Consider the following 13,293-nt stretch of genomic DNA (forward strand, 5'->3'; position numbering starts at 1 on the left):
GAGCCTTAAGTGACTAGATTAGATTTTGGTGTCTAGAAATAACAAGAGGTAACCTATGCGAAGGATGGAAAGGAGTTAGAGGTTTGTCCAAATCCAGAACCACACCAGAGACTGCTTTGATAAGAAAGTGATTTGAGAAGTGGAGGTAGACAGACTCCTGGGAAGCAAGCCATTTTAAAAGTTCCATGCATTGAGGGATCAGAGTGGCGGTGGGGAAACCCATTCAAAATGAGGAGAAGACACACAAACAGTTTTCTTCAGTTTAATATCAGGTGGTGTTATAAACTGCTAAAACCAGGCATCTTCACATTATTACACTCAATGCACCATAGAACAAGTTTATGTTACGGTGTAAGATTCAATATTATAAAACTTGCACAGAAATGCAAACAAAAGTCTTTACTTTTTACCACTTTTATTCACATCCAAAAAACATAGTTCTCTTCTGTGTAAAACAGAGTCTTTTCCTCCATCTTCTACAGCTGCTTTCCAACCAACGAGTTCTAAACATCAATAGCAACATTGGTAGTGGGAAATCAACTAATCAACTAGAAAGTGCTACTGCAGCCATTTGCTTAAGACACACACACTTCTTGCTGGACAGCTGGCTGTGGAATTTTACCATCTTCTGTCTTTTCCTGCCCAGAAACTTGGCACACAGTCTTTCTTTTGAATAACCGTAGACTCAGCCGTAACAAGTCACTGTCCATTGCTGCAGGATTTGTGTAAGTTTGTTTTGTTGCACCCTGTTGAAATTAAAGAAAAAACTAAAATGAGTGGCTTTTAATAGGCAAGCTGAGACATTAACCTCAAGTAGTCTCAATAATCAGAGGTACAGCTCTACATATTCACTACAATAACTTTGAGAATTAATCATTTTTCTGCTAGCATACAAGATCACAAAACCTGCTGCAGTGGGAGAAACAGCTAAAATATATATTTTTTAAAAATAATTTTATCTTAGAACTCTTAACTTGGAAGAACACAATCTTATAAGCCTTACAAAAGTCCACAAAATCTTTAGCAGGAGATTTATTCAACAGTTATCTTTGGAGTTGTATTTTAACCCATTACTTTAATAATATATTCTCTAAATGCAGACAGTATAGCTCCAGAACTTAACTCCAAGACAAGAAACAGCAGTTATCTCTAGTCACAATCTTAAATTAATCTCTCAGACTAAACAAAAAATAAAAGCCCTATGATCTCTTTCAATAAAAGTCTCTTCTCCATTATTTGAAGGACTAGGTCGCTTCCAGAACAACAAATGGCTAATACAAAAATAACCTCTCACAGTAGAATGTGCATTTCCACATTTTAACCAAGCTCTGTAAATGAAGAACTTGCCTTTTCGTTCTTCATTAGTTGTTTACGAATTGCAGAATCCCTTCTAAAGCACAGCGCTTTACAGCAAGGACCCAGGTTACTGAGAAGACCTGCTCTCTCTTCTTTTCGTAGAAGTGCAGCCATATTCAAGGCCCCCAGTTCATGTTCAAAAAGGTTTTCTGCATCTACAAAGAGTTGGTATTTGCAAAGATCAGCATGTACGTGGTATTTTGGAAATGAAAATATACAGAACTATGAATTTATTAAAGTTAAAAACAATCTTACAAGAGATTTAACAACCCCCTCAAAGTCTGCCTATTTGTATTTCTGCCTTTTAAACAAGGTTGGGAAAAAGAGGATGTTGCAATCTGTGGGAAAAAAATGAGTAATTCCTTCACCATCTTAAGGGAAGTACAGGTCGTTTGTACGTAACTTCGGCACTACAAAGAAATATTGGGACAGCAACTGAAGAGAGAGCTAAAAATCAGATGACAGCTCCAGAACAAAGGAGAGGGTATCATTCATGACTGGATATGTGTGAAGAAAGGTGTTTACTACTAGTGTTAATCAGACAATGATTTATGTTTCACTTCTCTGCAAGATGTAAAAGAACCGTACCAGTGTCAAAATAGGGCTTATATGGCTAAATGAATGTGAAATATGACTATGCAAAATAATTCTGTTATCCATAGTGAATGAACCTGGAGCATAAGTCAATAGATGCTAATGAATGACCTCCTCCTACAGGCCCTTCAAAAGCATTTTTTAATAGTACGCAAAGTGGCAGCACTATTCTTTTAACACATCTATCAGAAGAATCAGTGTGTAGCTGTTAACACTTCAATCGTGTTGCCTTTCCAGATGGCTCCTGGGGGGCAACTCATTCTGTGACATCTTTTTTCTATGAAATACAGATATAAACAAGACGACTGTATATGCCTGGCCAGCAGCGTACTGATTTAATCACACTTTCACATGAAATAGGAACATAATGAAATAACTGAAAAAATTATTTTAAGTAAGGTATGTAGCAAAGTCCAATCTAGTCATCTTTATCTAGTAAAACATCTGGTGTTTAGCAAAGACTCTAATCCACAACTGCAGATATCAGCAAACCTGGGGAAAGTTTAACCTCTAAAAGCAAAGAATGCTACAGCAGTTTGGCAGAACGCACACAGAATAGAACAAGGATGTATTTTTAATTCACTCTGCTCTTCTGATGAAGCTGAATAGAACCAGTTTTGAAACAAGGTGAAAAGAAACAGAAAAGTTACAAAAAATCAAGGGCAGGTGAAGGAGAACTGCACTAAAGTCATCAAAACAACCCGAATGGACAATCAACAACTCAAGTGACAAGACATCAAAAGGCCACTTCAAAGCTAACACTATCCGCTCGTAGGGTCTGCCTGGGTGCCAGATGCTGATCATATTTGGCAGCTGAGCATCTGGATCCTTAGAGAAAACAACTGCATTTAATAGATGAGGGTAAATCAGCTACAAATCTCACTTCCATCACATACTACAGATTTTTGTTTTTGAAGAAAACAAATTCAAACAAAAATCCCACAAACAAGCTATCGTTTCCTTTTTGTGCATTTCAATGTACCACCAGACACTGTTCATCCACAAATATGAACAAAAAAAGAGAAAACCAAACTCAGCAGTAAAATAGAGGCACACAGAAATTATACCACCGCAAAGAAGTCCAAAGTGAAAATACCACATTTTCACTGTAACACAATGTGAACATCTAGCTTAACTTCATTCACTTTTTAGGGCACCAAAATTTGTGCCTGGAGACTATACTGTCTGAATATACTGTCTGCCGGCAGTTCCTCATGTAGTAACTTTGCATGAGACACTGTGCACATACTAAAGGGAAATTAGTGGCGGCACTTAAATCCTCTCTCCTCTCCAAAGTTCTGCTGAACCTGCCTACACTTAAGACAACCCAGAGGCAATGCTGGAGAGTCTCTTATCATCACCATTCCTCTGGTCTTTCTTTTTATTTCTAGGGAAGCATGAAAGGACCACGGGTTATTTCAGGTATCATTTTAAATAGCCAGTGGAGTGATTCTGCACTCCAGTTTCTGTTGAAAGGAATCCCATATATGAAGCATCCAAGTATACAGCAAAATTATAGCATACAAAGAGAGAACTTACTTCTTTTTCAGTTCATACCTTTACTGTGTCAGACAGCTCTGCAGACTCAAGAAGATACAATATTGTATCAATTACATCCCTTATGTAAATTTCCAAGCATAAAAGCTGGAATATTTTTAAACTAAAACAAAGCTAATGTTGTACAGAAAAAGCTTTAAGTGCCCCCAGCAACATATGCAGTGGGACACCTGCAATACTAATGCCAGGTACACATGTCAAATTATGCTCTTTATGCGGCATTAAAAATTTTTGCATTTAATTTGGCTTAAAAAAAAGCAGAAGCAGTAGCCCATGATTAATAGTTTTACAACTTAAATGGCTCATGCAAGCAGCATCATGCATGGAGATCAACAGGGCCGAGAGAAGCAAATTCACTTCTTTTCTTCTCCACTGTTTGAAAGCAAACTTATCTGAACTGCTAGGTTAACAAGACAGCAGCATAGCAATTAATGTTGCAAAGAATTAAAAAGTCCTGTTTCAAATAAAGAACTAGAACTTACAGCATCAAAAATCAGAAAAATCTGGTATTCCATAAGAACAGGGGTTCTACAGGTAGTATTATAATTTTCTCATATTTGTAACCTGGAATAATTCATATACAGATCTTACAGAGTGCAAACGTTTCATAGTCCTAACAAACAATTCTGCCACGTAAGTTGTTGCAAGCAGCTCAACTGGATCCCAGCACGCCAAAGAAAAACGTGTATTCTCTCTCGTGCAAAAGTCCTGCTTACACTATAGAACTATAATAAACAGCACTGATATAGGTCATGCCTGTATCATCTACCTTGCATAAGTAATGTCTTCTGCCCCAATCCTCCCTCCAAATGCTAAACTTGTGTATTATTTCATCCAATTCCCCACTTCTAGCAGAGGCATACTATATAAATTTCACTAAGCTCCTCCTTCTGATCCAGTAACTCCTATCCACACATTTTGCAAAGGATCTTCAGAAGGGAAACAAGAGAACATGCAGAGAGCCTTCATAGAAAATAAGAACATCTTACTTCTTTTTCATACTATCACTATTGATTCAGTGCAGAAGATCATTAGCTCTCCAAGATGCCACCAATACACTTTAGGCCAGGAAGGCATTAATTCAGGATGGCCTCATGAAAAGAATATTCAGCCAGGATGAAACATTTTTTTCAGGTAACTATTCTAGACCTCCTCACCCACTGCTATAATTAAAACACTAAATTTGATTGACATGCAGCTGTGTTACATTCATATAATTCTTCCTCAATGCTCAGTATATGCTTTCTATGGCCATACAATCATAACACAAATCAATGTCCACCTTGAAACTGAAAATAATGAGCGATCACAAATTTCACAAGCATCTTTACTAAGCACAAAAAGACAGTTTAATCCCTGGGAAGCAATTACCTTTAGGCTTTTCTAATGCTCTCTGGCAAGTCTCTCTAATTTTGGTGAAGAGTTCTGGTCCTGCCAATCGTTTGGAAATGCCAACTCTCAACATAACAGCACCTGGTGTGAATTTTAGGAGTGCAGCCCCAGGCTCCCTTGGTTCTTTTGGCTGCTTTGGCATAAGACTGGACCAATCCACGTCTATTACATCTACAGGATCTGCAAAATGTTGACAGAAAATTAGTTATCATATCATCATCCCCTACCACAACTGATTAATTTCACATACACTATACATTCCTGTCTCCTAAAAGCAACATAAATTAGATTAACATTGTTCTGCGGTTCTCAGCAAAGACTGATCCTTGCACACTTCAGGTAAGTGTTAAAACTCATTTAGATTTGTGGGGAAAAGAAGCATAGGATTTCTTACAAGAATTAAAGCTTCTTGGATTTCAAAAGAAAAACCTAACGTTGTTTCATTTTTATAGCAACCTATTTTGTGAAAAGCTGCTTTACCCTGCTTAGTCAGCAGATTTGGATGTACCACAATGCATTCACAAAAGTCACAGTACAACAGAATGTAGTATGATAGGTCCAAGTTAAATGCTTAAAAAGCTAGTAGTCAGGTTTGGCTGTTGTTCTCTGCTGTAACTGCTCTTTTCAAAGGCGTGGAAGACTTAATTGAATAACCACATAACAACGTTTGTCTAGTACATTTATGATAAAAAATATGAACACTGATCATATATCCCAGATGACCTAACTGAACTTACAGCAATTAGAAAATTCCATGCTTCCCAGTGTATTTGGGAAGAATTTCAGCACAGCTAAAATCTGTTCTTAAAAAATTAGTTCCAAATAACTATCAATAGCAAATGGGAAAAATGAAAAAGTGTTTATAAAAACAAAGCTTATCATTCTAGCTATAAGCAAAAAGACAAATATTGCTTCAAAACACAGTTCCCAGTACTCTATTTTAGTCACCTCTGTACTTCAGGCTTACCTGGCCATTTACCAGAACAAATAAGAAACACTGAAAAGCACACAAACGTCAATCTGAATTCAGAAATACTGTCTACACAGCATTACAACTTGAAAAGGATGAAGCAGCATTACACACAAACTGATCTAATCTTTATATTCAAATAATCATAAAAAGAGGTTTTGCTATACTTTTACCAGGCATCTTCTCATCCTCCTGCTGATCTTCCCGCTTTTCAGCATCACCCGCCAGAATTTCATCCAGTTCATCATCACTGATCGGCTCGTATTCTCCAGCACCTGACCCCAGTGACTGTACATCATCAATCTTTGCTTCATCTTCTCCTCCTACAGAGACAGATACATACTTTACCTTTAAAGCAATTACTCTTGTTTTCTAAACATTCTGTAAGTAGGCTTAAAAAAAGAAAAAGAGAGAGGTGCAGCAAATTAGCTTGTTAGCTTTTGGGGACATGTATATTCAACATGAAAACAGGTGCTCACTCATGGAGACAGAAGAGTAATTTTTCCCATGTACCATGTGACAGTTTATCATGACAGAAGGCCTTATTCAGAAGAAACATATGTTGATAGTCTGGCACATAGTTAATAGTGTAATTCTAAGCTAACATCACAAAGCCTTTCATGCTTTTGCACAGGAATCTGGATTCAGGATTCGGTTCAAAGGTTCTGCTAGAGAAAGAAGTAGCAAAACTCCCAAATAATAGAAGGTGCAAGACACTTGGAATGAAGCAATTCATCATACAATTTTAGACTCTTTGTGGAAGCACAAGAAGAACTTAAAGGAAGCTATGCCAAATTTCCTCACTCCTATCCATCCACATATTTTATGCATACATATATATCTATACTGCATGCATAAATATGTTCCTTAAAACCAGTAAGCACAAGACATTCAATTTAAAAGTTTAATTTTGCAGTTCATGAAAGTAATGTCTGAAGGTATGCTCTCACCTCCAAGATCACAAGATCTGATTCAAGCATTCAGAAACCCTACTGCTCCAAACCCAGGCTTTCTTATGGTATGAGTTTCCAGACCAAGGCACTCAAAATCAGTTGCACACAACAAACAAAACACAATTCACAGGAGTCTTCCTCCTGTAGGTGACTATTCTAGTATCTTCTGTCTCCCTTACCCAGAAGTAACACAACTTCTGTGTTAAGCTGCCCCAACAGCTCAGTTTGTCTGCCTTTGTAAAAGCTACAGGGGAGGAAGAAAGAAAGAAAAAAGAAAGAAAGAAAACACCTAATCCCCTCAACTAACCTAAAAATCAGCATGGGAAAAAAAACAAAACCAAAAACAAACAAAAAACAATCACGTAAAAGACATGCTAGCAGAGTGCAAGTCAAACAAATGGCAGTACATTGGAAGAAGCATACATATCTTGGGCATCATTGGCATCATTTAAACCTATTCCTGCAGCAAACACACTAAGGTTCAACACATTATCATAATTAACTAATTAAATCCTCGCACATTTAGCCATGATACAGTTCTTATTGAGAAGAAAGCAGTGTTTTGATCGTATTTGTAATCTTGTATAAAACTGCAAAAGCCTAACAACTCATTTGTTGTTCTTCCTGCTCCTGAAGACTTCAGGCCTTACAATCCCAGTCAGCAAAAATTCCAAATTCTTCAAAGTCTTTTTCCTCCCTCAATAAATTTTTGAAAAGACAACTCCTCAGATCACCATCAAAAAAAAAATTACTGAATATAACTGTGACATGCACCAGTTATTCTGGATCCAAGAGTCACGTAGCTTTTGCATTTTTTATATTGGTTAGAGCTACTTCCCAACCTCACTCTCCATGCAAAACTCAAGCTGTTTAATCTAAGTGTACCTCACTGAGTTTGATTTTCAGTGTTTGCCTCTTTCTATACTTACTTTATTTATTAATCCTAAGCATGCTTTTTCCAGTATCATTAGGGCCAGCAAACTGAAGCTACATTAAACGTCATACATACATTTCACCTAAATATCAGATAATCATTTCTATGAAAATTGGCTCTGCACACCCTCCTCTCCCTCCCTCTCACCACAACAGTTTCAAGTCAACAAGTTTCCTACTTTTTAGTACTGAGAAAAACAGGCAGAAGCTGCTTAAGGAATGATGATTAATTTTTCTTATTTAAAACACATCTTTGGCAGCAATTTTTCTGCTCAAATTTTACCTAATATCATTTATGCTTATTTGTCTCAAGATTTCTTTAGAAATTAACAATTAATTAATATTAACCCAACTAAGATGCTCATCAGAATTCTCTCACATCGTATCTGCTTCCACGGTAGAAAGGTCAGAGCAAATATGCATTTCAGAGAGTAACTCTTCAGTAGAAAGTTATTCTAATACAGTTCAGCATTGTGCTAAAAGGGAAAGAATAAAATATGCGATTGCCCCAGGTCCTTCCCAGAATATCTCACCTTCTAAACTCTCTACTTTTTCAGCCTCATTTCCATCTTCAAACCCTTGTAAAGGTCCTAAATCCTTGTCTGTTCTTTCCTTCTCTGAAGCTGCAGCATCCCGACAAACACCAAACTCCTTTTCATGATCTCTGTCCAGTTTTGTTTCACTGTGTTTTGCTGATTCCTTTTGAGAGGAAATGTCAAGAGTTCTGTCTCTATCTCTTTCAGTAGTATCAGGTAGTTGCCTGTCTCTTTCTCTGTCCAGCTCCCTTCTTTTTTCCCTCTCTCTCTCTCGTTCTCTGAGTCTCTCTCGTTCCCTGCTCCTTGGCCAATCTTTGTCAACATCTCGGTCCCAATCTCTCTGTCTTCCCTCTCTCCTGTCTCTCTCTCGTTCTCGATCGTGTTCATGTCGATCACGCTCCTGAAGCCTTTCCCTGCTATCAAAGGACCCAGATCTGGAATGGACCTGACGATCTGATTCAGGAGAACTTCTTCTTGAACTGTGGCTTCTTGAATCTTGACGATCTGAATAAAATATTTTAAATATATGCATGACTACAGCAAGTGAACATCATACCATTTTACTAGATCAAAGCATTTTAAAGATTCTGATATCCAAGTGGACTTCGGAAAAGCATTATCTTTATATTAATAATGCCTTCAGATTAGCTATAGATTTAACTTTACATATGGTATTTCTCCTACTCCCAGCAAACATTTTTCATTGGCTGCTTCCTACAGTTACAGAAGCCAAACTGATGGTACATCATTTACAATGAAGGTACAAAATTTAAGCAAAAAAAAAAAAAAATTGAATTATTTTCAAAATTATTTTTAAAGCACATTAATGCCTTGGCTAAGCAAGTGATAACTTCAGAAAGATGATTTCAGGCATATAACCATGATAAGACCACCTGCATTTCTCTTCCTTCATGTACTACCAGAGCCAAATTGCTTTAGAAGAATTTCTTTTTTTTTTTCTTTTGGTACTGTTTGTACTTTAAGAAAAATGCTTTAGCCATTTTCTTTACAAGAACTACAGAACTAAAAATAATTCAATTGTGATTATTTTGATCCAAAAAGATGGTTTTCATATGCATTAAAAGCATGCCTAACAAGGACCAGATTTACCTCAGTGAAAATATCTCCTGGGATCATAATGGATCTCTCTCCCAGACAGAAGGGCATTTTAATTTTGCATACATTTCAGAATTTCCATATGAAAATGAAATGTTAATAATGAATTTAAAAACATAATTCATATGATAAAACTATCTCATATGTTCTGTTAGAACCAGGCTTTTTTCTTTTTATGAATTTCATTTGCCCTACAAATTACTTTACCCTCCAGACAGCATGAACTGCCAAATCTGACTGAAGGTTTTTGTGAAAACAAAGTGGTAATCCATGTCCACTGAGGATCAGCTTTTCAAGTATGGTAATACTTGCAGAAATCTTAATTCACTCTAGTTTTACTATGAATGGCAGAGAGCCTCTCCTTCTCCCATCACACTAATTACAAAAGAAAAGAGTATACAGCCATAAAAGAACAATTTGGGATTTGCACTTTTTCATTTTCATACAGAACGATAGGTCAGCCTCGCTGAGACATATCTTATTACCTGAAGATGTGCTGCGACTGGGTTCCCCTCGTTTCAACTGATCAATTCTGGACTTTCGTTCCCCAGTGACTTCTAAGCTTTTCTTCTCTCTGTCTCTGTCCCTGTCCCTATCCCTGTCTCTAGAGCTACTGTGCAGGATCCTTTTCCGTCCGGTCTGGTCATCTCCACTGCGATGAGCAGACTCATTGGAAGGGGACCGAAGTCTGCTTGAGGTATGGCTCCGATTGCTACCAAGACTACTGCTGCGCTTCTGATCCACAGGCTTACGATGTGATCCATCTTCTATAGTAACATGAGGGGTTTCCACCTTTTCTCCCCTTGTCCTGTGACTTTTTCTTTGGGAGTCCTCAGTGTTTCTTTCTGGAACAACTATGTCACCACGTTCAGGAACATCTTCATCTGACCAGTCACTAAACGTTGTATCCTCTCTTTTTGGGGGGACTTCTGCCACAGCTTTCTCAGGTGGTGCTTCAACCAACTCTTCTTTTGTTACAGGGGGAGTTCTTGGGCCTTTTTTCTTTTTATGATGTGGAACAATTTCTTCATCAGAAACTTCAGAATCACCCTTGGACCTCTTCCGCTTTTTCTCTACATTTTTCTTTTTTTGACCTTTCTTGGGTGAAAAGACCTGGTTTTCCTCAGCTGTTGACTCGTTAGTGTACCTTTCCACCCCACTATCATCATCTTTCTTTTTCTTTGTTGCCTTTTTCTGTACTTTAGACTTCTTCTTGCTGTCATCATGCAGTCTGTCAGATGCATCTCTTTCTTCAGAAGGATGGTGTCCAAGGTTTTCCAGGACCCTGGACCTGGAGCCTTCTGCAGCATCTGGTTGTTCTCTTTGCTTATCTGCTGAAGAAACCCTTTCCTTAAATTCTGGTTCTTCGTAACGCCGGGAGCTTTCCTTTCTGTCTGATTTCCGCTCTTCTTCTTTCCAGCGACTCTGTCTATCTTCTGTAACATGAGAGGGGCTCAGTGACCGGGATTCCTGCGGTCGCACAACTTGGCTCAGAAGTCTGTGCTTTTCATCTACAAAATGGGAAAGAGGATGTACTTGTATTGTTTAGGAAGGAGAACAGGTGAACATGTGGTGTCTTGTGCATGCCAAAAAGTGTCAATCAAAACAAATGATCCATTATTTCAGTTACATTTTCCAAGCTTTTATACTGCTGCAGAAGCAACAGATAATTTCCATTTTGGTAAAAATACATCTTAAAAGACAGATATGAAAGCCACTATCACCTGACAATACTAACATACAGTGACAAGATGAAGATACAAAATAAATATAACAACATAAATAAAAATAGTATTGCACAGAAAAATAAGGGGAAGATGACACTTTAAAAGTTTCACCTGTGTTTTTTCTATTTAAGGTTGCAAGGTATTTTCCACAGTTAGAGGGTAAGCTAGACCCTGCAGTAAAGATAGCCCAGTCCTACCTACTTTTATCATCTCCACTGTTGTAACCATCACTATCGGGAGAGTGCTCACGGCGACGTTTGGGTGACTGACGAGGACTTGGACTACTTTCGTTTCTGTGACGCTTTCTGTGGAACAAACATATTCAGTCAAATTTCTTGAGGATTCGTTGGGGGAAAAAAGAAAAGAAAAAATTGAGTATCATCATCAATAAACTCCCTGAAATATAAGCACCTCATACAGACGACAAAATGTCTAAGGATGCCAGGAAGTTTTGTAATTTTCTACCTTGTTATTCCAAAACTTAAGTACAATCAGTTTTCTCTGTCATAATTATGTGAGATATCTTAAACTAAAACTCACAAAGTTAAGATAGTTATCTTTTTTAACAAAGGGTATGAAAGACTATTGAAGTCTTTTTTTTTCCTGTGGCAATAATCCTGTATTAGATGATTCATAAGATTACACAAGTCTCTCACACAAAAGACACTAAATATTTCCAGGCAAAGCAGCCAAAAGCAGGGGGGGGCAGGGAACAAACAAACACCACACATTTACTTGGGACATAGTTCATTAAATTTCTGTGGAACATACATTACCTTTTGCATTACTAAATTTTCAGTACTGGGAGGCTACCAGTGCAGGCTTGAATAAAGTCATGAACGCTGACCTAGCCAACTGCTAGCTGACTTGCCATACTTCAAAACCATCAGCAGTCTGCTATGCTACTGCAAAGAATGCCTGCGTTGATGAACACAGGGCCACAAATATATTTAGAAGGGAAAACGGCATGGTCTCACCCACCTGTTAGCTTCTGAGCAGTTCCACAGTTTTGCACTAACAAAGCATCAGCTAACTTTACCGGCATGGTTCAACTTCAGTGATGGCAGGAGCCAGACCCCAGTTTTGGGGCCACCAGCACCAGCCACACACATGCGAGGGAGAGGTGGCTTCAGACTGTGCATCTGCAAAAGCACGGCAGCAGGTTTTCTGCCCTATCTTCTCCTCTCTCCAAACTTACTAACTCACTAAAATTGACATTAAAGAGATTTAAAAAAAATATTTTGAAGTAGCATTTATATCCACTCACTTGGATTTTCTTTCCTCATGGACATCCCTTGTACTTCTTTCTTCTCGAAGATCTTCCCTCTTATCCCTGCGGTCTTCCCTTCCTTTTTCTTTGTCATCCCAGTCTCTCTGACGGTCTCTTTCTTTATCTCTGTCCCGACCTCTCTCCCTTTCTCGTTCTCGATCTCTTTCTCGCTCTCGCTCCCTTTCTCGTTCCTCCCTCTCTCGCTCTCGTTCTTTTTCTCTCTCTCTTTCTCGTTCCCTTTCCCTGTCATGGTCCCTGTCTCTGTCACGATCACGTTCCCTATCTTTATCCCGCTCTCGCTCTCTCTCTCTTTCCCGAGCACGATCTCGTTCTAATTCTCTTTCCTTCTCCCTTTCCCTTTCCCGATCTCTTTCTCTTTCCCTCTCTCGATCCCTCTCTCTTTCTCGCTCTCTCTCCCTAGCCCTTTCATCTCTTCTATCATCAGTTCGATCTACCCTTCGGTCTTCTCTTCTTTCATCACGCTCAAGGTCATCATTTCTTCCTTGATGTCGTACTGGTGAACTTGCTCTCTGATCTGTGAAGAGAATCAGGTTTGGTTGCCAACTGTTAAAAACTGTTAATATACACTACTTCTACTACACTAATTAAAAAACAAAAAAACTTGTTTTGACAATCTAGATATTAATTTGCATTAAATAAAAAGGAACTCCCTTCAGAACCTTGAAAACTCTCTTGAGAAGGAAGGGAAAGACAGAAAGCAGTACTAATTTGAAATTTTTTAGTATTTAAGGAGTGGGCTTTCCTTATCTTAGCCGAAAGTCAGTACAAAAATTTTACTTTCTACCAGATTTTTCTGAATGGCTTCGAAACATAATTAGATGCTTCGCACCCTAGCTATTATATTGCATTACTGAATGATTCCAAATTT

General features: G+C 38.1%; 1 protein-coding gene across 4 annotated transcripts in view; it reads right to left on the reverse strand.

Annotated features, from left to right (window-relative positions):
* Positions 1–248: 248 nt before the first annotated feature.
* Positions 249–13,293, reverse strand: part of ZC3H13 (zinc finger CCCH-type containing 13) — a 49,351-nt gene continuing 36,306 nt past the window's right edge. For 3 of the 4 annotated variants that reach the window (XM_064504842.1, XM_064504841.1, XM_064504844.1), the window contains 8 exons: positions 12,402–12,939; positions 11,336–11,439; positions 9,893–10,918; positions 8,289–8,795; positions 6,037–6,192; positions 4,879–5,079; positions 1,348–1,511; positions 249–746 (listed from right to left, as the gene is read on the reverse strand). In XM_064504842.1, coding sequence (XP_064360912.1) covers positions 576–746; positions 1,348–1,511; positions 4,879–5,079; positions 6,037–6,192; positions 8,289–8,795; positions 9,893–10,918; positions 11,336–11,439; positions 12,402–12,939 — 2,867 coding nt within the window. In that variant the 3' untranslated portion in view covers positions 249–575. The remainder of the gene's footprint in view (positions 747–1,347; positions 1,512–4,878; positions 5,080–6,036; positions 6,193–8,288; positions 8,796–9,892; positions 10,919–11,335; positions 11,440–12,401; positions 12,940–13,293) is intronic. The other variant, XM_064504843.1, reaches the window with a different exon arrangement.

This window comes from Dromaius novaehollandiae, chromosome 1, assembly GCF_036370855.1.
Source record: "Dromaius novaehollandiae isolate bDroNov1 chromosome 1, bDroNov1.hap1, whole genome shotgun sequence".
Classification (NCBI taxonomy): Eukaryota; Metazoa; Chordata; class Aves; order Casuariiformes; family Dromaiidae; genus Dromaius; species Dromaius novaehollandiae.